At 39.4% G+C, this 24,036-nt stretch overlaps 1 protein-coding gene across 1 annotated transcript in view; it reads right to left on the reverse strand.

Annotated features, from left to right (window-relative positions):
- Positions 1-22,378, reverse strand: part of onecut2 (one cut homeobox 2) — a 28,083-nt gene extending 5,705 nt beyond the window's left edge. The window contains exon 1 of the mRNA XM_086097077.1: positions 20,889-22,378. Within this exon, the coding sequence (XP_085953203.1) occupies positions 20,889-22,089 (1,201 nt within the window). The 5' untranslated portion in view covers positions 22,090-22,378. The remainder of the gene's footprint in view (positions 1-20,888) is intronic.
- Between the last annotated feature and the right edge of the window lie 1,658 nt (positions 22,379-24,036).

The following is a 24,036-nucleotide window of genomic DNA, read 5'->3' on the forward strand; positions in this document are numbered from 1 at the left end:
ATATTAAATTATGCACTATATAATCAATCATTTATAGTATATTTCTTCCTGGTTGGTAGTTCAAACGGCAACAGCGCAACAAGTTGCCAAGCTGTCCAAGACATTCTGAAATGCTATGCAATCATTTAGAATAAGGAAGCAAAACACATACATTTTCAAACAAGCGGCCATCCACATAAATATCAATACATTGATCCTTCCCTCTGAGTGGCTGCCATGTTCACAAGTCCCCCGATGGTCTTAAAGCCCTGATCATAAAATGACACATGTGGCTTGTATCATAGCTACGCCTAATGTTTGTAACAAACCAATCCGCGTCAAAATCGCTAAAGAATTCAATGAGTTCTAATGAACTTATTGGATCCAAACACACGGCTTGTTCTATTGCAAGCCAAACACACGGTTTGCTCTATCTATCTATTATATATCTATTCTCTCCGACGCTAGCTAGTGAACCAAGTAGCATGCAGGCTAACCCATACAGCATTCAGGATGTTTTACAACACGAAAGTGTGCGATAGCGGCTCAGATTCTACCGTTAGCAACAATGCAATGCAAGACTATATTAAGGTAAACCATTTCAAACTTAAAGGAACAACTTTTCCGTACTTACAAATGCAGCAGCAACACGTTTGAATAATTGCATGTCGGATTTCGTAAATCACTTTGGACAACGTATGGTGTACAAGGCTCGAAATAAGCGGCCTTGTATCGCAGTTTTTGCGTCAAAATGTAGATATTGCGAGGCAAATGGACACACTGACGAGCAAAACCGCTACCGGGCACACCACATTTATGCAGGGATTAAATAACCACAACGGAATTCTGTCATTAAAAAAAAAAAATAATAATAATAATAAACAGACGTGTGCACTTTTACAGAGAAGCTTCACTTAGGCGAAAATGTCATTTGCGCACAGTTGACTCCACTGTTGTCACAATAAAGGTGTATTGGCAACTAAAATGTGTAAAAACTTTTATTTTGGAAATCCTGTGGGAACTGGTAAATAAATCTTTACTACGTGTTTTCCAAACGATGCCCAGTGAAAATTTGCTGCCGCTTCTGATCCACCAAGTAACTCCAAAGATAAGTAAAGCTTAACCACAGCTTAGCATTCAGTTTACACGCTCGAACTATCAATCAAGGCTGCATTTATTGTCACTACAAATGTAACAGCGCTTACAACTGTATTCCTCTAACCGTCTGTGTTAAGGACTGTGTGAAGTAGTTGGCAATGTGAGAGACCAGTTACTGCAGCTCAAAATGTGGTATCTATCAATATGGAGTAACAAGAAATATTTATCTGGCACAAATAAATACTCACAAAAATCTATGAAAATGTCTGAATTGTTAAATATTCTTTGTTAAATATTGCTGTAGAATATCATTGTACGATGTTTTGCAGAAAGAATTATGAAGCAATTGAACCTCAACTCAAGTGATGTTGCATAAAGTCTTTTAATGAATTTTTTATGGATGCCTTGCTTATTTGATATAATTTTCCGTAGGATACTCATAATCAAATACTAATATATTAAATAGCGGCATCCCTGTCAGTTATATTGTCATATTTTTATTGCTTAAAGATGTATGGCAGAGTTTAAATTGTTAAAGATTTTTCTACATCATGCATGTTCCACTAATGTCCAGATGAGGTCAAAGAGCCATGACTTTTTAACTGCGGCTGCGCCTATCAGCTTGTATCTTCCCTTTGAAAAGGGCCGAACGCTCCAGTTTCTTGGGGGTGGGGAGGGGCGTAGTGGGGGTAGGTGACGACCAGTGGACATGTGGTGTTGTATTGGCTAGCGTACGCACACAATTGGGATGGAAATTGAAAAAATAAAAATAAAAAAACGAGAAGAGGCCGGCATTGAGGACAGCCCAAACTCCAACTCAGACTCCAAGAAAACTGAAACGACGAAGAATTTATTCAAGAGCACGTACTCACACGCGCACCATGCACAAGCTTGACAAAGAGGCTAAAGTGATGTTTTAAGGCCAAAGGTGGCAGTCGCGAGTAAAAAAGGTTGTTTTGTTTTTATTTGTTCATTTTTCCTTTCGGACAATCATAGAGAGAACTTACAACATTCACTTTTCACATACATTTATGCCCGAAAAGAAAAAGAGCTGACGGGATGAAGCCGAAGCTTATTAATTCCTGTTCCCAGAATGCAATAGGACGCAGATAATCAAAGCGGTAATTCGTCACATATCTAATTGTGTGAATTATCAGGTTGTTGATTGATGCAAAAGTTCGTCTTCCCAATAGTCTTTGTTGATCAAAACATTGATTTGTTCTCTTGTTGATCAGTTTGGTCCAGTAGCATAAGATAGCTAAGGATAAATGGCAGCACGCATCCAGCCAGTCAGTTTCTTCCTCGTCTCGATTTCTGTTCATCGCTGCCTTCTGACGAGCAATCGTGTCCAGGTTGTTAAAATTTGTCGTCAAGCTCATTCTCTTTCTGTGACAAACTCCGCAATGCACCTTGTTTCAGGCCACCGGGATTAACCCGCAAAAAATTGCTCCTCAATATTATGAAGTTGCTCTTCAAATGATGTCTTTGATTTAAAAATATGCTCCTCGAAAAAAATATTTGGAGATAAAGCACTATAAGTCTTCTCCATTTACTATTTAAATAAAAAAAATATTTTCTGGGAAGTATGTCTTTTTTTCTCTGGACAGTGTTTCCCACATCATGTTAATACTTGGGCGGGTCACCCAAGTAAACTGGCCACCACCCAAGTAGATTTCAAGAAAATTTAATAAAAAAAAATATATATATATATAAAAAAACATGTCGCGACCAGATATACCGCATGTAACATTAGTTCGCCGTCACTCACTTGTGGATCATGTGGAGACGCAAGTAGCTAGAACACCCCCAGAGTCCACCCACCCAAGTAGATTTCAAATCTGTGGGAAACACTGCTGGATATATGTCATATTAATTTACGTCGATAAGTCCAACCGAAATTTGCCCGCTGACATTGGCATAAGTAGCGAAATAATACACAAGAATATAGAAGGCACACTATCACACACACACTATAATAATATATAGCCCCCTGTCCACTACCGTGATGGGTCAAATGCAAAGGTCAAATTTCATGTACGTGTGTGTACATGACATATAAAGATGATTCTTCTTCATCTTATTCTTTTCACACACACACAAACACACCCACACGCACGCACACACACACTATAAATTAGATTTATATTAAGGCATGCAATATTTTAGCACTTAGAAATCAGCACTCCATATTACTGTATCCCTGTGTCTGTTGAGTGTGTCAGTGTGTGGTTGTGCTTAATGCACCGTTATCATTTCCTCTTCCCACTTTGCCAACCGGAAATGCTCTCTCTGCCTCTACAGTATACTGTATCTCTGCTTAGTTTGAAAATGAAAGCTCCCAAAATATAAAGGTCCTAACAGGATTGAACCCAGGGTTTTGTATTTCCACCAAGCAAAGCACAGCTTGGTCCAATTCATTGTGTACACAATGTTTTTGTTTTCATTAAACAAAGTTAATGTAGACTACCAAAATAATCAATATTTTTTGTAGGCCATAGCAGAAATGACTATTAATTAAGTTGATGACCCACACTGACTATCCTTTTATGTTTATGTAAACACACATAACACACACACATTCACACACACACGTGTGGAAAACGTGTTCAAGATCAATTCCACATACACTGTCCTACTGATGGAAATACCCACAGGAGCACTAAAAGTGTAATCACCAACTGCTTTAAGACGTTTTTAATGTAAAGAAAAATATGGAATTACATCAGCGCTATTCAATACACTTAGCGGCTGAAGCACTTAATCATGAATGTAACTGATTGGAGATCAATATCAGCATACAATTAATGGTGTAAATGTGTTCTGGGTGTGTTTCTGAGATATTTGTGATTCCTAACACAACATGCAATTGTGTTATGGAGCTCTTTTACGGGGGAGTCATCAAAATATACATTCACCAAATAGTTGCATATCAATGTTATATCGATGACCACTGTCATCGATATAACATTGATAAATAGAAAAAGGTTTCTCTTTGTATAATCAGTCCACTATGTATGTGGTGATATAATCAGACTAAGGTCTGCACATATATATGTGTTTACCAGGAGTATCGGTAACAGGCTGACCAATCACAGCCTCAGATAATAGTGGAATGCGATGTCCTCAGAGGGCCTTGATGTCATCATTTTTTTTAAATTCCAACGTTTCTTTTCAGTTTTGAACGGAATGTTAAAACATTCAGTTAAATGTGCAATAGGTGCAATACACACAAAACAATAGCTGTCCTTTGGTACCAGTCATGTCATATGACGTACACTGAGGGAACAACATTTTTTGGGGGATTTACTTAATTTGAATATGTACATTGGTTGCACATGATTAAAATGTGTTAAACATATAATATCTTTATTTTCAAGGAAAATGCATCAGTTTACCACATTTGAACCATACTTGTAAATAGAAAAAAAAACAAATGAACAAGAACATAAGATCATACAATGCATCATTTAATGTTACAATATATAAACCAAACATTGAGAAATGTAATGCAGTTTCAGATCTGCATCTGCTTCATCAGGCAGGAAATAGTTACCAGTGTGGATCCAAAATTTGACCTGTAACTAATCATTATCGATGTAGTTCTACCAGTTTGCACCCAATTATTAGGAATTGACCTCATTTCATTTTTGCACATATTTCAAATAGTATAAAGTCATAGTAGTATTTCAGTTTGAGTTTAGTTAGGTTAGACCAACAGATTGCTTAAATTAAAGCCCCTCTTTTTAAGGTCAAATGTTGTAACCTGACAAGCAAAGAGGTTTTTGTCCCCTAACATTGTTTACTTTAACAAAGTCACATCTGAAATAGAAAGCTGAAATGTTACTTGATGAGTCATTTATCTCAGTTTGCTTATGGTTGTCCATCATTTCAGTTTTGCGTCAGAAATTTGTTTCACCATTTGTGCACTTGTCCAATAGTTCAACATATTCTATCTTGGTACATGTAGGCATTCCCAGCAAAGAAGCACTAGTGCCAGAAAATTGTGTCATACACACAGCGGGGAAATGTACCAAAGACTTTAGATTGTTACGTTTCAAAAAGCCTACACATAAATTCTGACACAAAATAAACAAGCGAACAATAGTCCTAATATGAAAAACATAAAAACAAAAAATCGACATCAAAAAATCTACATCAAAAAATCTAATCTAATCTATCTATCTATCTATCTATCTATCTATCTATCTATCCATCTATCTATCTATCTGCGCTAGCTAGGTAAGATAGCTTGCTAGCTAGCTACCTATCTATGCATCCTCAAGACACGATGCGACTACCGCAACAGAATGATTAACTAGACTTCAAATTAATAAAAGTTTGTATTTCCAATCTCGTCTCTCTGGAGAGGCATAAAGGCTTCAGGGAAAACATTCACTAACCTTGACTTGCTAAATGTTGACAGTGAGGGTGAGTCAAAGGAAGCCACTGTTTGGTCACACGTATACACACTAGACAAGACTAATAGATGATGAGTTAACTGGCTTCTCTGTACTCGATCTTATCAGCTTTGTTTTTGGCGTCCCACAGCCATCGGCGGTCTGTCTCACAGCACACAGCTCGGCGTAGAGCAAACACAGGCAGAGAGATAATATTCTGGGATCAATACTTTGGATTGTTATTGATGATTGATCAAGAGAAAATGGAAATCTTGGCAAACCGCTCACCGCTGTCCTTGTCTCTGTTTTGATCAGGTCATACAAGTTGATCAGATTTCCTTGTCGGTAAAATGCAAAACAGAGTCGTACTAGTTGTACTAATCTGACATTTTTTGACATCAGAATTCCATTTTGTGGTGGCACAAAGAATGGGAAAAGATAATGAATGGATGTGGAAAATTTGGAAGAATGCTTCAGTATGGATAGTGAATGGATGGATATGTGATTAGGTATGGATAGTGAAAGGATGTGGACGATAAAAGGAAGGCTGGATAGTGAATGGATGGACGCACATTTCCAGCTACTCCCGGGAACCTGTGACTATTAAAGGCTGTAATATCTACAATTGGATCCTATCCATCTAATCTAAAACCTAATCCAATAACAGACGGTATCAACTAAATGAATCCAGTTATGTGGCACAATCAAATAGAAGAGGATTACACCCAATCTCATAAATCTAATGCACATCAAATGAGAGCTCCTTTTAATGCTTTTACCACCAAATGTGAAGGAAAAAAAGGAAAAGAAAATCTGACCGTCAGTTTTCTTCATTGTCTCGCTTTATGTTCAGGTTTCCTTTTGGCTTATCAGCACAAGCCGAGCCAATGATAAGTCTTGGGGTTAGCTGAAGAAACACTCTCTGGAGAGGAGATAATACTGTAAATGCCATCTATACTTCAAAATTGTGAACAATTGAGGATTAAGTCCTAATTCAGTACCGTATACAGTAATTATTATTAACATGATCGACAAAACTATGTGTTACACAGTATACTGGGAAAATAGTAATAATACAATTTTTAAAAATCACATTAATGTTATTTAAAAAAAAGATGCAATACGCAAACAGTGATAACAGTGAACTTTCATAATGAATCCAAAACAGTTGATGCTATCAATATTAGTTAGCTGTGTTGCATAAACTCCTTTGATATAAACACACTGAGTGAGTTATTTATGCAAGTTCCATGCATGGACTTTGTTGTGCACCCATTGCAGGATTAATTCAGGTTTGCAAAATACAAGTTTGGCTGGGCGATTTTGCCTAAATATAAAATCTCAGATTTTTTAACAAAAATTTATATTTAAGATTTTTTCCCAATTTTACATTATTATTATGGGCCTGCTGAGCGATTTCAATGGTTTAAATTTTAAACTGTTCAGCTCATTGAAATGTTAGTTAAAATCAAATGTGTGTGCGTGAATGTGCATGTTTCTTAAAGGGGCAGTAAGATACTGTTGATTATGGTTAACTTCCACATTTCTTGACCGATTTCAATGGTTTAAATTTTAAACTGTTCAGCTCATTGAAATGTCGGTTAAAATCAAATGTGTGTGCGTGAATGTGCATGTTTCTTAAAGGGACAGTAAGATACTTTTAGTTGATGTTGATTATGCTTAACTTCCACATTTCTTGAGCGATTTCAATGGTTTAAATTTTAAACTGTTCAGCTCATTTAAATGTTGGTTAAAATCAAATGTGTGTGCGTGAATGTGCATGTTTCTTAAAGGGACAGTAAGATACTTTTAGTTGATGTTGATTATGGTTAACTTCCACATTTCTTGAGCGATTTCAATGGTTTAAATTTTAAACTGTTCAGCTCATTTAAATGTTGGTTAAAATCAAATGTGTGTGCGTGAATGTGCATGTTTCTTAAAGGGGCAGTACTACTTTTAGTTGATTATGGTTAACTTCCACATTTCTTGACCGATTTCAACGGTTGAAATTTTAAACTGTTCAGCTCATTGAAAAGAGTCAGCAGGCCCATTCAAAATTTCCGCGGAAATTGTTCTAGTTATTATTATTATATTTTTACATAAACCAAGAACTTAACCATATTTCTTGTCTTGGAATCAATGTGCAAAACTTCTACCTTGAATCAAATATTTCTGAAAATGTGTTGATAAAGTAGAAAAGTAAAACTTTTTTTTGTCAACTTTGTTTTAAAAGCTAAACAGTGCTACTTGTGTCCCTCAATATGACACAAATAAACATCACATTTTGGCTTTAATGTAGGAACCGAGGTCTGAGCTTGTCATCCCCTCCAACTGTCTGCTGATTTTACAAGTACAGGTACCGTTATGTAAATTGAGGTGGCTGTTTTGCAATGACTGGCAAATTTCCTTTTAGCGTTGTTTGATTGGCCAGTTCCCGGAGTAAGAAAGTCTTGGCCTGCTGTAAATCGGCTATTTTACCGTGATTAGTCCGCTTCACTAAGTTCACCCCCTTCTATAGATCTCCTTTCACTTTTCAATTTGTTTTGTCACTCCAAATAGGCTGTTATCACTATACTACATTTCATAAGGATTTTATGTCGCAGACGACGCAGAGGCTGATAAGTGTCACAGGCAAGGCGAGTCCGTCTTGACGAGATAGCGTACATGTTGCGACCATGCAGCGACATAAACGTGCACATTTGTGCTATTATAAGCCTGTAAATGTCTATAAGCAATCAGGATAAAATATCCAATTTACAGCGGGCTTAAGATTTCCTCGCTCCGGCGATTGACCAATATTGGAGCCGTTAAGAGCAAAACTATCGCTAACATTTGAGTTGCCAGTCACGGCAAAATAACCACTGCCTAAACAAATGGCGTGGGGCAACTTGAGCAATATACTTGCGGCTAGGTAGCAGTAGCACATACCTGGGTTCTCCCGTTTTCAGCAGGTGGTGAAATCGAGTCTTATTAGCGAGGTGCAACGTGTCCGCTTTGGTGATTGCTCTTATTGTGCCCCTTTCTTGTCATACGTGCTTCCTTGTGTTAATGACTCCTCCACGGTAACATGGTACACTGTTTGTTTTTAGCGGGAGTTTGTTTGCTGTTGTTGAGTTCCTCTCATACGGAGTGTGTGAAGACACGACTAGCAGAGCTAAAGCTACGGAAGCCCATGGAGGCAAAAGCCGCGGGCGCGGCGCAACGAAAGGGGGGAAAAAAACTCGATCTCATAATTTTTTTAATTGTCCACAACAAAACACTCAAATTAATTTTAAAAAATCGATTTATCGCCCAGCCCTACAACACAGTGAATGAATTAAGTTAAATAATGTCACCAAAATAGCAGAAACAGTTCTCAGTATGATGTACTACAACCACAGCAATAAACAGTAATTAAATATAAACACCTGGTTTAATTAATTTCAGGAATAAATGCGTCGGAAACATTTTCAGTTTTTAGTGTGCATTTTACAGTAAGTTTGAACAGTGACAGGTGAGCGGTACCTTGATGACCAGTTTAATTTGTCACGTAACCATGCTACAATCTGAAGTTACTTGTATATTAAAACAATATTTTGACTTGAAATGAGATGAAATTCTATTAAAAAGTTCCAACCCCATAAAACCACAAGATATATTTTTGGTTGTGATTTAAGTAAAGAAAAACAGGACTGTATTGTAAATAAAAATACATTTAAGAAAGTTCACGAAAATATAGCATATACAGAGCCATTCAGCTATTACGGTCAGACTTGTCTGGAGCCAATAGAAATCATCAAATTCTAAATTACGCAAGTACCGGTAAGACATTACAGTGAAGACTTGGCATAGCTTCTACGGGGTGGAAAGTGAAAACTCTGAATTTGGTGATTTCAATCAGCATTGAGTCCAGACTCAGGCAGTCATTGAAAAAGAAAGATTTTCATGTATACTACTGTATGTCAAACGTCCAAATACTTTTGACTCATCTACATAAAATGGCTGTAGTGTACAGTAATTCCTGGAGCCCTAATTTTAAGAGGCAAACGTGCACATACTAATTGTAGATTTGGAAACAGTCTACTGCATGTTTGCAGATAATTTCAATCAGGTAGGCTTTTCAATTATGCTGTTGTTTATCTTTAATGGTCACATTTTAATGTGGCGTGTATGTTTTCTGCGGCATCAAAACAATTTTGCTTGTAATGATAATAATGGTAAACTTTTCATTTCGTAGCATGTTAATCGTCACATTTCCCTTCCAGTGCGATGGCAAAATCATAAAAACTCTCTCTAAGGAGTACATACGGTCAGTCAGCACTCCCTCCCCCACTCACTACTCCCCGTCTCTTCCAGGAACCAGTCTAGATCAGGTTCCTACAGATCAATGGAGATCTAGGTCCGTACCGTTTACGTTATCGTTGCCAGTATTAATGCTCTTTTAATCTGCTCTGGATTACTGCCATCGATCCACATACATCCACCCCAACGCACGGGCCAAGCCCAAACTGCTGCTTCACGATCGAACTCGCACACATTGCCGCAGAAACCTACTGACTGTCTCTCTCTCTCTCTCTCTCTCTTTCTCTCGCACACACGCACGCACACACGGTTTGTTTTACTATCTTTGTGGGGCCATCTCATTGACGTAATGCATTTCCTTGCTCCTTCCCCTAACCCCAACCATCAAAAATGATTGCCTACCACTATTCCTTACCCTAACCTAAACCATAACCCAATTCAAACCTAAACTCTTAAACCAAGTCTTGACCCTCAAAAAGAGGTCTAAACATGTGGGGCCCAGCAAAATGGCCCCGCATGGACGGGTGGGCCCCACAACTCTGTGAAATCCCAAAATGTTGACCCAACTATGTAACAAACAAACGCACACACACAGAATATCTAAATAAAGCAGACCAGAGACAACAAATATTGCTGTTTGGTGTCAGTATCTGAGCATCAGCTGAGCATTGATCCACTACAGACGCACATCAGCACATTTACAGGCAACTGAGGCAACAACAGACAAGAACTCATCAAACAACAACCAATCTATTTTTCACTGGATGCTGGTGATTATATGATTCATCCATTTTCAATATCACTTGTCCTCATTATGGTTGTGGGGTACATGCTGGACCAAGTTGCCAGTCAATAGCAAGACATAAACACATAGCCATTCACACCTATGAGAGAATTGGTGTAAGTTTTCAATTAGCTTAACACATGCGGTTTTTAATGTAGGAGGACATTTGAGGCACAGGCAAATTCCATACAGTAGGGCCTCAGCTGAGATTCATACCCTCGACTTTTGACTATTTTTTTACAATGATAATAATAATGTGTTCAAAGAATTGATTTGTACAAAGATTCCGACGGGTTATCCTATGCTGTTGGTGTCACGGAGGGGAGTTGGAGGACCCAAATGCAGGGAGGCAGGAGAACCACGGCAGGGATGCATGTTGTACTGAAACCAATTTATTTAACAAAAACACTACCAGGGGTACTGGGTAAACAAAACCAACAAAGTTCTAAAAAGACCAAAAATCAAAGTAACAACAAAACACCAGTGGTGACAGTGACAATGATCCAACCCAGACAGAGGGGAGACACACAACCAAAAACAGAAACCAAACATGACAGCTGGCATATTTATGAATTAAATACAATGAATCCATCACACACGTCTGCATCGCACCAAATCTGTCTGCACCTTTATATATCCACCAAAATTGTGTTACACCACCTGCGCCATCATTTAGACCTATTTTTTGTGAGTCTAAAATCAAGTGTACTTTTTGTCACCAAAGCAGCGTCTGCCGGAACGGCCGTAGAGGCGCAATGCGTTCCCAGACAAGGCAGACTAGACTTGCCACTAGACTAGGCGTGAAAATGATCTACGAAAATAGGACCCCTAAACTCTAATCTTCTGATTATATAATAATTGTTAAATCCTTGAATATTGTAAAATATTTTCACACTCAAGGCACTAAATGCTGTTTTGTATGTAATATTTAATTTTAGCATGATAATAAATTTGATGTGCCTATTTTAACCTCATGACTGCACAATTTTGTCCAACACAAGGTCAAATACCAAAAGGCAATGAGTTTTATTTGTCCTTTTATTTCTCTCAGTGCTGTTTGTCTTTCACCATAAAGCCTGTCCTGAGACTGACGGCTCCGTGCCGCCTGTCTTTATTCATTACACCTGCAGACAGAGTTATTTCAGCCACGCTGTGACACCAATACTAATGAACCAGAGGGAAGTAAAGGGCGAGACTGAAAATTTCTGAATGACAACACAGAAGAGCGAAAAATTACGGTTAGTGAGTGATGTCCAAAGTCCTCTACCTATTTATCTACTGTTCGTTTCGATATATCATCAGGAGTCACAGTAGCTACTGAGATTTAATGTCATCAATTCCCACAACCCAGCAGCCAGTTTGGACAGTTTTCTTCAAAAGTTATCATGTCAATCCCGAGTAAAATTTCAATGAATAACATTTGAGCCTATGTAGGTTTTTAAGTTGACAATTTTCATTAGTCCCTCTCTGAATGGTGCTTGGGGGACACCAGGCTCTATAAAAACATGAAAAGAAAATTCATTCATTCCCATTTTTATTTACTCAAAATTGTGAGTGATGGCCTGACTCACAACCTTCACTTTGTTTATACAAAAACTGTTTTTGATTAAAATCAGGGCTCAAATTCTTCGAAAAGTGTGTACATTTGGTCTACAAAAGATCTTCATTTCACTTCTGCTGGAGAATTGTCTTCATGTCCCTCCCTTATTCCTTCGCACAGGCGTTTGTGTGAATTCTAAAAGCGCTCGGCCTCGATGAGCTCAGAGTACAGATGTCACGTTTGATTTGACCGCCTTAATAAAGCTGAGACAGGACCATTTTCTCCTCTATACTTGGGTTGCTCTGTTGAGCTGAACAACACTTGTACCACTCCAACACCTCTGCGGCGCCATAATTGTTGTTGACAGTCTAAATAAAATAAATCACTACGCAACGCCAGTGATATTCTAAGCCACCGTGAATGTTGCAAACAGTGAGAACAAGCAAGGCTGATGTTTGCACTTTGACCAGAGCAGCTAGAATTATTTTCTGTTTTTCTATTTTACTCTAAAGGTGAAAAACCAACAACAGCCACAAAGCAAAGACCTTCAGAGGTCACTTGCTGATGTCGGGGCACAACAGGTCTCCCACTTTATGCGGAGCCGCACTGCAATTTGATCTCTCGTGATACATCCCACAGTTTGATTGACTGCCGTTTTCTAAAGTCAGTTCTCTGCTGGACAGACTAAAACCTGTCTTTTATCCCCGAGGCTATCAAGAAAGCAGTCAAGGCTGTCATCACAGGTTGGGTGCCAATCAAAGTGTGCATCCTGCAAACACCTCGGCTGCCTTTGCTTTATCCAACGGATGAGAAGAGCTCCAGTTACAAAAAAAAAGAAGAAAAAAAACTGGTGAAGGTGATGGAAGGCAGTTCTCAAAAGCATGGTAACAAATGTGAAGAAGACATCAGTCAGACACTCTAATGCCATGTTAGTTACAAAAAAAAACATGATCCTTTTTAGATTATTATTTTTGCTTTGATGTTGGAACTTTTTAAAAAGTGTTATCCAATGTGGAGTTGCTTGCAGGACTTGGCTTGCGATCCACAGAGTAAAAGTGTATCACCTTAACCACAACAAATTCTTGCTCGATAGGAACGCATTGAACACATTTCCAGTATGAGGATGGTATCATGTAATCTCACATGACGTCCCCCCTGTTTGCTAAAAGCTGAGTTTGAATGTAAACAAACACAGTTACCTAATGGTTGGTGAGTAACACACAGATACATTTCCCTGTCCCATTTAGCCTTCTTGCTCACTTCACTTTGACTCAATTGACTTCTTCTTACTCACTAAATGAGCGGCATGCTCTGGTTGGCGAATTATACATTGTTCATTAGTCTTTTATTGGCAACACATGTCAAGCAAAAGGTAATGAGGATAAAGCCCTACTTCTGGTATCCCACTGAGCGTTGAACTTTTGCGAGGGGTTCCTTCGAGGACTCAACGATTTTTGAGAGATGTTTGCAAACAGTTTTAATGGTCGCTGACAGTTTTTCTTATCTTGGAAATTTGGAACATCCTCAAAATTAGAATATGCTAAAAATGTCCTTGCAACAAGAAAAAACATTAACGAAAAACCAAACATCAGCATTTAACATTCGCTACCTTCGCCCGTCAGTGGGATACGGGCTTGAATAAAAATGTATTATGTAAGTACAGTATTATAGTGGTGTATCAATATTATGAATGTACTAATGACATTACACAATATTTGGGAGGAAAAACCCAATAAAGTATGTCATACAATAGTTTTCTGTAGTTAAAATAAATTTTACTGTATATTAACTCGTTCACTCCCTGCCATTTTCACTGAAGCAACCCCCTTCGCTCCCAGCAGTTTTAATGGATTTTGACTGATTTTGCAAGGCCCACAGAATATTGTGTTTTATTGCTATAAAAACATGAAACCTACCAAAAGAAAGATTAGAGTCTCTTCTTTGATAGAACGAATTTCACCACACTTAAGTGGGTGTGACAATCAGTGGTACTTTAACTTTATCAGAAAAAAAGTATATTTTTATCTGTTTAAGTTTCATCATTATTCACAAATTTTTAAAACACTGGGGAAATTAGCTTTTTGCAACATGGCCCTGGTTGATCTCTTATACTCTGCTGCAACCCTTTTTTGTAATAACTACCATTGCTTTAAGTGTTTCCCTTCAAGTCAGAGGCTGCATGAAAGAAGTCTGTATGCTCTAGCATTAAAAAAAAGTTTTTGGGACCATAACAATATTTAAAATAGAACGTTTAGGGTTTAGTAAACTGTGTTTTCTTCAGATGAGGTGTAGTTTTCCACATCTCAATTAATAATGTGGAATTCTCTTGGGAGACCACTATGACAAGTCTGGCACATTGTTAACTAAACTAAACTAATATTACCGCTGCTATACAAACCTAGATCATATTGTGATGTGCTTGCATCTGCAATAACACAATACTGTACAACCCAAAATGCTGACATTGGATAAACAATTAAGCCGTGTTGCAGCTATGTTATGTGCATGTGCTTCAAGTGTATCATGTTGTGCTGGTGTTTGGTAAACAAGAAGTGAAGATTACAATATTTTCTGTCAAATCATCTCAAACTGAAACCCTACAAAGCTCTCACGCCTCCTTATCCCAGCAGCCTAAAATCCATTATTATGGATCAATAGCAGACGGTGAATATGCAGGAGGTCCAAAGAAGAGAAGCTGAAAACAGAAGCAATCTGTATTCTCACAGTCTGCAACTGTAAGTCCAAATACATACACGCAAAAACACAAGGAGAGTAACTGCTGGTAATTGGCGTGCCATAAAGTAGAGTCCAGCTCATTAATAATGCAGTCTACTTGCAACTGGACACGTAAAATGGAAAATATTTAGAGCCTATAATCATTTGGATTTTCAGTACAATTTGACCAAAGCCACTGCACTTAATACTTACACATATTCAAGTCAAGTGTGACATTTCAAAATTCTTATTACACTGCCGCCAAATATTTTTAATTGGAAATATGCAACGGAAGGATGTCAAGCTAGCGTTAACTCGCAGCAAACATGTCACAAAATGCATTTGTACTGAGCTTGCCTATTCTAACACTGATTTGAGGATCGTTTTCTTGTCATCCATAATTCACTTGGAGTCGCAGGCAGCATCCTCCAAGCAAACAATGGGCTCCACACTTCCTCCCCCCTTTTGTTCCCTCCCTCCATTTTGCCTGGTTAACCCGGCTGTGAGGTGAAGAAGAAGTGAAGTGAGCAGACCGAGGAGGGTCACGCCGAGATTCCCATCAATAATTCATCGGGCTGCTGCTGCCTCTGCTCTTGTGTTCAATTCCCCTGACAATCACATAATACCTCCCCCCAAAAGAGAGAACGAGAGGGAGAAACAGATTCAAAAAAGGTAGGAGGCAACGTTTGGGATACATTTCAAGGCCGCACCTTTTGAGCGTTTTTCGACTATAGGAACAGCCCCCATAGGCTCACCTTCAGGAATATATATATATATATATATATATATATATTTTTTACAAATTCACAATTTCAGAGCCATTAAAATTGATAGGTGAGACTTCCAAGCACACCAAACTTAATTACAAGCCAATGATTGGAGTTTAATTCACGGGTTATTTTGCTTGTTTTGTATCGGTTTGGCAATCTGTGATTAAAGGCAATCAAAGCAGCACGGGAGTTATTACACAAATGTCTGAGTCAACGTGGAGCTGAGAGGAATGACTTTTCAGAACTGGGAAAGTCCTAAAACTGGACTAGACTAAATGTTGAAGATGTCTGTGGACATAGGTGGCAAATCTAGGTCCAGAAAGTAAAAACCTTGTCACAGTTTGGCTTTAGCCCCAGGTGCTAGCTAGCTCCAATGCTGCTCGTTTAGCTAGCTAGCTAATTGCATCAATGGCTAAAGCCAAACTGTGGCAGGGTTTTTACTTTCTGGACCTGGATTTGACACTTCTGTCTGTGGATAGTACTACCCAAGCAGCTACTGTACTTTACAAAAGGTATTTAGCATAGCTGGACAAAAAATATATACATATAAAAAAAAAAAGGAGTGTCACATGTTTGTTAGTTAGCAAGCAGGCTACTTTTGGGTTTATAGTAAACTGATGAGCAGGGCTATTCCATTGTGCAGTTCCATTCCATAAATATTTTTTTGTGGGATAAAAGTAACCACATTTTTGAAGATGTCTTTCAACTTGCACACAGTAGAGCCCTGACAAAGAACGTGTTTCTCTTGATTTGACATCACCTCAGCTGTTTCCAGTCAGATATCAATACTGAGCATGACCTTTGCTTTGAGAGAAATATTCCCAAAAAGTTGAAGACAATTGCAATGGCGGACATAGTAGATGCAAAGGAATTAGCTTACGATGCTTTCATATAGAACAGTCGGATTGGTAGCAAAAAGATTACGAAATGATTCAAAGTGTTTATTCCTTGCAACTGCTACATTTACCACAGCTAATATCCGGGGTGTTGCAGCTAACCTTTGACCTCAACTTTTGACATAAGCTGGCTGTAGCATTGTTGATGTAGGATTTGCAGCTCCCTGTTGTCCCATAGCCGTTCGAAAAGTCATATTGGTGAAGAGCGAGTGCAATGAAATAACTATTGTAATCCCTGCACAGCCCCACGCACAGTTTTCACAATAATAGCCACAGCTGGTCACCTCCTTTAACAACATTGAGTCGTAGTGCGTCAGTGGTAGTTCACAATGGAAGAACAAGCTAGTGTTGCTTTATCATTAAACTGAGCTCAATGTTTTAAAGCTCCACACATACATATTGTACTTTATTCTTTTTTCTTTTCTTTTTTTGGAACCACAAACAACATTCTGTGATTGTCACCGAGGAACCAGAATTATTCTTATTGGCCAATATAGCTATGCAAAAATAGTAAGCCGGTTAGTAATAAAGAAGACAGTGTGGAGATTTTAGAGGCTATTGGCAATGATTGTCCTATTTATTGACCATCTTTGCTTTTTAGCCATAGGTACTGTACATACAAATTTTTGATTGGCTGTTACATATGCAACATTGCATCACTGTTCCCTTTTGATTCAAAATTTTAATCACAGTAAAACTGGTTGCTGATGGTTGACAAGTCAACTAGTTGCTCAGTCAATTTTGGTCGCATCGTTTGGTGTGTGGCCAGCTTTAGCGTTGAAATGGCAAGCACCCAATCACAAACTAAGACTGCAGAGCATGTATATTACAGTTAGTGAAATCCAAATCTTCCAAAAGATAACAAGCCTTTTAAATATGGGTGTCAGGCGATTACATTTTTTTATCTTAATTAATCGCATGGCTTCAATAGTTAACTCATGATTAATCGCAAATTTTATATCTGTTCTAAATGTTTTTTCCCTAAATTTTCATACTCTTAACAAAGTGGAAAAAATGTTAAACAGAAATATGGCTGCATCTTTTAGTAATTGATACAGTAATTTAATAGTAATTCATAGAATTTAGTTAAAATTAAAACGATGTACTGTACTGTAAAAAAACGAGTGTGACATTGATTTGTGTTGAGGTCATTTTTCTTCCACTAGATGGCATAATTGCACGTTGGTGACAGCTCAGTGCATTTTTCTTTTCATATTAAGAGCTATCTAATCTTTAACATGAAGTAACTTGTGAAATTCTGCACATTTTTAAAATTGTCAAATACAACTTGACCCCACTCACCACAAATATATGCATTCTTATTACATTTATTACTGCTAAATTTTGATGTGGACGTGTCTGCTGCGTTGTCACTAGAAATCCCCCCGTACAGGCTTTCAAAGTAAGGGGCGGTCATTAATCACGCGTTAAAAAAATTTGTGTTCTTAAAGTAGGGCTGGGCAATAAATCGAATTAATTTGATACATCGTCATTTTAAAAATCTAATCGTTGGAAATTTTCTAAATCGTGAAATCGAATTTTGTCTTTTGGATTATTAAAAGCTGTTGTTCTTATGTTATGTTACAGTCAAATGTTTTTGTGGCAGAATGCTGGATGGGTGATTTACAATACATGTTTACAATAGCTACCAACTACTTAGTTGTGGCATTTAAGAAAAAATATCAATGTTAAGTTTATGTCAAAACTAATTTAGAATTAGTGTACATTATTGTTGGTTGAACACTTTACACAGGAATTATTTTTTAACAAATGAGACCTTTAAATAAATGTTTGTTGGGTTTATTATGGATCCTGAATGTCTGTAAAAATCGAGATTTTATTTTTTATTTTTTGCCCATATCGCCCAGCTCTACTTTAAAGGAACTTTAAATTAACACACTCATTTTGACACCCCTACTTTTAATATGGGGATTATGTTATAAGGCTGTATTCCATCTCGCTCCTTTGTTTACACTATCCATGAAAATGGCAGCTGGTTGCAATCTACCATTTTTTAGTTTACTTATGGTGTCATTCACATGGCGGCTTTTTGGAGTTTGGAAAATGTGGCTGGGAAAATACTGCTCGTGACAATGACGATCACACACAATTACTGTTTGATACTGACAATTACTGATGATAAAGCAAAACACCAAGAGGGAATTTTAGATGTTGAACATCAGCACACCAAGCATGTTGCTTAAGTCCGACAGTGTGGAAAGCGAAGCTCCACAAGACAGCAGAAGCAGGATGCGGTTCAGTGTGCGTCTGCGTGCTGCCATTTTACAACACACATAGAATGAAAGCGCCTCGCCCGCCCCTCCGCACCCCAACCCCCTCCTTCACTCAAGGCATTTCCTGTTAATCTATATAATCAAACAACAGCCGTCAAAACTAAGCAGCCCCTGCCACAGGGTCGATAGACAGAAATCAAGGAATCAAAGGACAGTGCAATTGTGCAGAGATAATCTCATCTGTCAGATCTTGAGCGCAAACTGCTTATAGACACATTTGAAAGAGGAGGAGAAAAAAAGTAGAGACTATCACTCGGTCGTCTTTGTTGCTTGATTTTGAACAGAATTTCATATATTTATCTCCAATTTTTAAAGCGCAAATTTGCACCAAACTATTCTGCCAGTCACAGTGATTGATTGATGGATTTTCTTCTTTAACTTTAAAATGGTCATGATTTAAAATCAAATGTAGAACATCGTGTTCATGATAAACAGCTCAACAACAATTTCAGCCACAATCCTAAAAACAGTGTTTTGAAACCTTGGTTAGTATTATAAAATTGTATAAATAGACTTTGATATTTCACAATGAAATTTTATTAATAAAGAAAAAATCTTCAAAAATGGACTGAGAGAACAAATGTGTTTGTTGTCAGTCCATTTGAGAAAACCACCAATAAAAAGAGTAAAATTAATAGGAGTAGCCTATACATAAATGTAATTGAATGAATGCAATTTTTCAAATCAAATCTAGCAGCACTACAATACAAAGCAATCTAAAATAAATTCCATCGCTCATTGTTTCGGATTTAATAACACGCCTTATTTAAACAGTTTTGGATTTAAGTACCATGCACACTGTTTATTTATACAAGACATCATTTTTTAACCCGCTGCTACCAAAACAGTAACTTCATTTGACAATCAAGATCTTTTTAGAGTGTTAGATTTTAACAAAATTTTCCATCCTAACTAAGATTGAAAGTTATATTTTACTGTAGTGGTGTAGACATTATAACAATTACAACCACCAACAACTTGAAATAAAACACTTATTCCCCTCTCATTTCTTTTTTTTATTTTGGGGATTTTTATGATGAACTACTTTTTCATAATAAGCTTTGTTACTGAATGCATTCTGTTTTATCCATAGCTCTAATTCAAATATGTAGATCTTTATTGTTGTTGGTCTTTAAAAATGTATTTATTTATTAAACATTTTTTTTGCTTTCTTTAATTTTGCTTTTAGTGATTGGTACGTCTCCCTTTAAAAACAACAACAAAACACTGCTCTTCAATGAGTGAGGAGCTCAAAGCGAAGAATAAAATGAAAATACATTTTGTATTCACTAACCCTGCGCTATCGATTTGTCGCTACAAAAAAAGAAAGAAAAGAAAGAAAAAAAGTGCAGTTTTGAAGAGAAAGGTGAAATGAACCTTGCCTTAACTGAGTGGCCATAAGAAAAGTGCTTGTACAGCACAACTAAACCTCAGCAGTATCACTCAAGCCTCCTTTTGGTGCAATTTACCACCGCAATCATGTCTCTCCAACAACACCTTAAAAAAAAAACACCTGAACCTTTTGTAAGGCCCCTGCTGCTGAGGCTGTCCCCCGCAGACAATGAGGAATTGTTGGGACACAAACCAGGTTCCTCACTAGAGGGGGCCCCAGACCCACTCAAGTGACAACCTTTCTGTCACAACCTCCTGAGCCCCTCAAGCAAGCTGAATTAGTTTAGATATCATCCCCATTCTTTCTTTCTTTTGTCTTTCTTTCTATCTATCTATCTATCTATCTATCTATCTATCCATCTATCAAGCACGACTAATTTCTTAAAATAAGCAAGAAATCGCATGAAAGTTACTCATTAACAACAACTGTTGTTCACTGTAATTTAGTGCAAGAGTGTGCGTGAGAACATTGTGTTTGGAGGGAAATCCTCTGACCTGGTCATTCCCCATCGATCTCCTTATTTGTTGATCAATAATGGTAAACATAATGCCATGTGATTCCAAATAAACTTCATGAGGTCCACTTGATCGTTCATTTTTTCTCAGTGGCGACAGGGGGAGTATATTTTGAACTAAAATTAGCCAAATATGGCGACCGTGTTTTAGTGGTAAGGGGAAAAAAATCTGCATAGTGGACTTATGTTTTAAGTTAATGCGCACAGTAAATGAAGATGTAAGTTACCTGCCAGTCTGAGTGCCGACATCCTCTGAAATTCAGGCTCCTGCAACCACTTCCACATCCGCCTGAAGGTCTCCCGGCCTGACTTTAGTTTACTCCAGGGTTTGGGGTTCCTCAGCAGGTCCGACAGGGTGCCCTGGGAGCGGCACAGGACTCTCTGGGCGAAGATGGCTTGAGGAATGCTGTACCTCTTCAACTCAGCCGTTATCCTCTGCGCCACCTCCTTGGTGTTGATCTCTTCCAGCTGCCCCGAACTGTTCCCCCCCTGCATCCCCGAGGAGGAGGGCGGTCTTTCCCTGGTGGAAGCCAACACGGGCCCGTGGGATGGAGAGTGGAGATGAGGGTGGGGGTGCTGTCCAGCAGACGAAACGGGATGTCCCGGGTGGTGCATACCGTTCAGGTGCGGCATCATCCCGCTCGCCGGGCCAGCGAGGCCTCGGTGCTGGTGGTGGTCTCCCCTGGTGAGCATGGAGGCGGTGGGGTCGAAGTTGAGCATCTTGTCGTGGCCTCCGTGCGTCGTGGTGCCGTAGTTGTGGAGACCCTGCTGGGTGTTGTGGAGGGAGCCCAGGCCGTTACCGAGCACCGGGGATAGACTCTGACCCATCCCGGACATGGGATCCTTGTGGTAGGGGTTGTAAAGGTTGTTCATGCCTGGTAGCCCACGCTCGTCCCGCATCAGGGTGAAGCTCCCGCTAACGTTACCGGAAAGCCGCTGGTGATGGTGGTGGTGGTGGTGATGGAACTTGTCCGACACGGTGGAGATGGGGGGGAGCGGCTGCAGCGGGGTTAAGGTGGTGTAAGTGCCGCTCATCCCCATCCCGGTAGAGGACGTGTCGCAGGGCACGCTCATGGCGTGGTGCAGCGGCAGGGACAGATCCGGACGGTACTCCCCGCTGCCGTCCAGTATGGTGGCCATGCCGGACACCATGGCCGAGCGGGATGACGCGGCAGCGGCGGCCAGGTCCTGGTGTATCCGCAGGGCAGCCGCTGCCGCCGCCCCGTGGCCCCCCACCGCCCCCGAAGAGCTCCCGCGGCAGTGGTGAGGGCTGTGGCCGCTCATCAGCTCCACGTCAGGGGCCATGGAGCTTACCGCCACCCCGCCGTGCAGGCTGCCGATGCCGTCCATTGTCATGTCCGTGTTCATGGCGTAAACGTCCAGATCCTTGGCCAGGCATCGATAGGCGTTAGTGTAGGCAGTCTTCATTCATCTGTCGTCAGTCCATCAGGTCGAGCGGAAATATTTCTCCTTCTTCTCCTCCTTCCTCTCTCCTCTTCTCCCCCCTGATGCGCCGGGATGGGTCAGTAGTCGTATCCCCCTTTTTCCTTCACTTCCTCGTCTGTTTCCCCGTGCCCCGATGGCCTCTCCACTCTTCTCTCTTTGTGTTTGTTCCCCGTTGGGTGCACATCCGAATTGTGTTGAACTCGATCATACGGGCCTGTGCGGTGGCTCCCCCATGTCCAGCCCTCTCCTCCTCCTGTGTTGCTCTGCTCCTCAGACGGGAGCTGTCCACGGTCCCCTAGTGGACCGCTCAACCCAACCTGCTGCCGAAGGGAGGGGTGGAAAAGAGCGATCGCGTAAATGGGGCGGCACCCCCTTTGACTGATTGAGTGTTTAACCAATCAGGGTAGGCACTGGGACGAAGTGGGCGGGACGAGCAATATCTCCAGCCGATGCAACAATGTCATCACTGTAACCAACTTCCCCCTTTAGGTAGTGCAGATGAAATATATAGAAACTAAGCATTCTATTTTGTTATTCACATTCACACATTAAATATTTTAATTATATTTAAATTGTATGCTTATCCACATTAGGCACATAACATGAGTCTACCATTCATGTTTGTTCTATCCAGCTAGCATTCAGCAAGCTAAAAAACTACACTCTAGTCACACCTAAACCAGTGGTGTCCAAACTATGGCCCAGGAACTATTTGCGGCCAGTCGTGCATTTTTCAGCAGCACGTGGCATATAATAAAAATTTAATTTGACATGCCTGACAAGGCTAATAAAAAAATAAAAAAAGTGGAGGTAAGTGAGAAGGTAAGGTGTCGAATAAATAAATAGATGCCACTACTACTACTAATAATAGTAAAGTGGTTAGAGCTTAGATACATATAAACCATTTTAAAACGTAAATAATAACACAATTTCTTTTCAAGATCGACATTATGGTGAATAAAAATAATTCAATTTTAGAAGCATTGTTTCTTCCACGGCGGCACGGTGGCTGACTGGTTAGCACGTCCGCCTCCCAGTGCAAAGGTTGTGAGATCAAGTCCGGGCTTCGGCCTTCCTGGGTGGAGTTTGCATGTTCTCCCCGTGCTTGCGTGGGTTTTCTCCGGGTACTCCGGTTTCCTCCCACATTCCAAAAACATGCATGGCAGGTGAATTGGACACTCCAAATTGTCCATAGGTGTGATTGTGAGTATGGTTGTTCGTCTCTGTGTGCCCTGCGATTGGCTGGCAACCAGTACAGGGTGTACCCCGCCTACTGCCCGAAGCCAGCTGGGATAGGCTCCAGCAACCCCCGCGACCCTTGTGAGGACAAGCGGTACAGAAAATGGATGGATGGATGGATGTTTCTTCCACTTTCTGCTCTGTCAGGGTCCAATTTAAAAAAATCTTGAAAATCCTCAAACTATTTGCTTTAAAAAAAAAGCTGTTATCTAGCAGCTTTTCAAATTGATTAGAAAACAAACAATGTAGAATTGTTTGATTGATTGATTGAATGATTGATTTCAGTGTGTTTAACAAAGTCAAAGAATTTCAAAACGCCCTTGTATCCTTCCATTGTTCTGTATGCGGTTTCAAATGAAAAAGTTTGGACACCCCCGCACTAAACAATATATGATCATTTACAAGAGCTGTAGAAAAATCCTGCCTTACAAGGAAAACAGTGCTTACAGTGGCGAGGAACTGCATTGCAACATGGGCGTTTCTAATATTTGCATTCAGCACGTATTCATTATCTTAAGTCACCCTAAAAGTAAAAACACCTTTCACATCAATTACACAGTGAGCAAACTACAGCCATTAATAATAAACAAACCGGTAAATACCTTAGTGACAGCGTCAGTCAAAACTTATTGTCTTTGAAAAGGCAGACATTTTAATATAGCTCTTTCTCTATCCCAATGTGTAGGCCTA

Source organism: Leptonotus elevatus, chromosome 15 (assembly GCF_054856555.1).
Source record: "Leptonotus elevatus isolate MCC_2025b chromosome 15, RoL_Lele_1.0, whole genome shotgun sequence".
Taxonomy (NCBI): domain Eukaryota; kingdom Metazoa; phylum Chordata; class Actinopteri; order Syngnathiformes; family Syngnathidae; genus Leptonotus; species Leptonotus elevatus.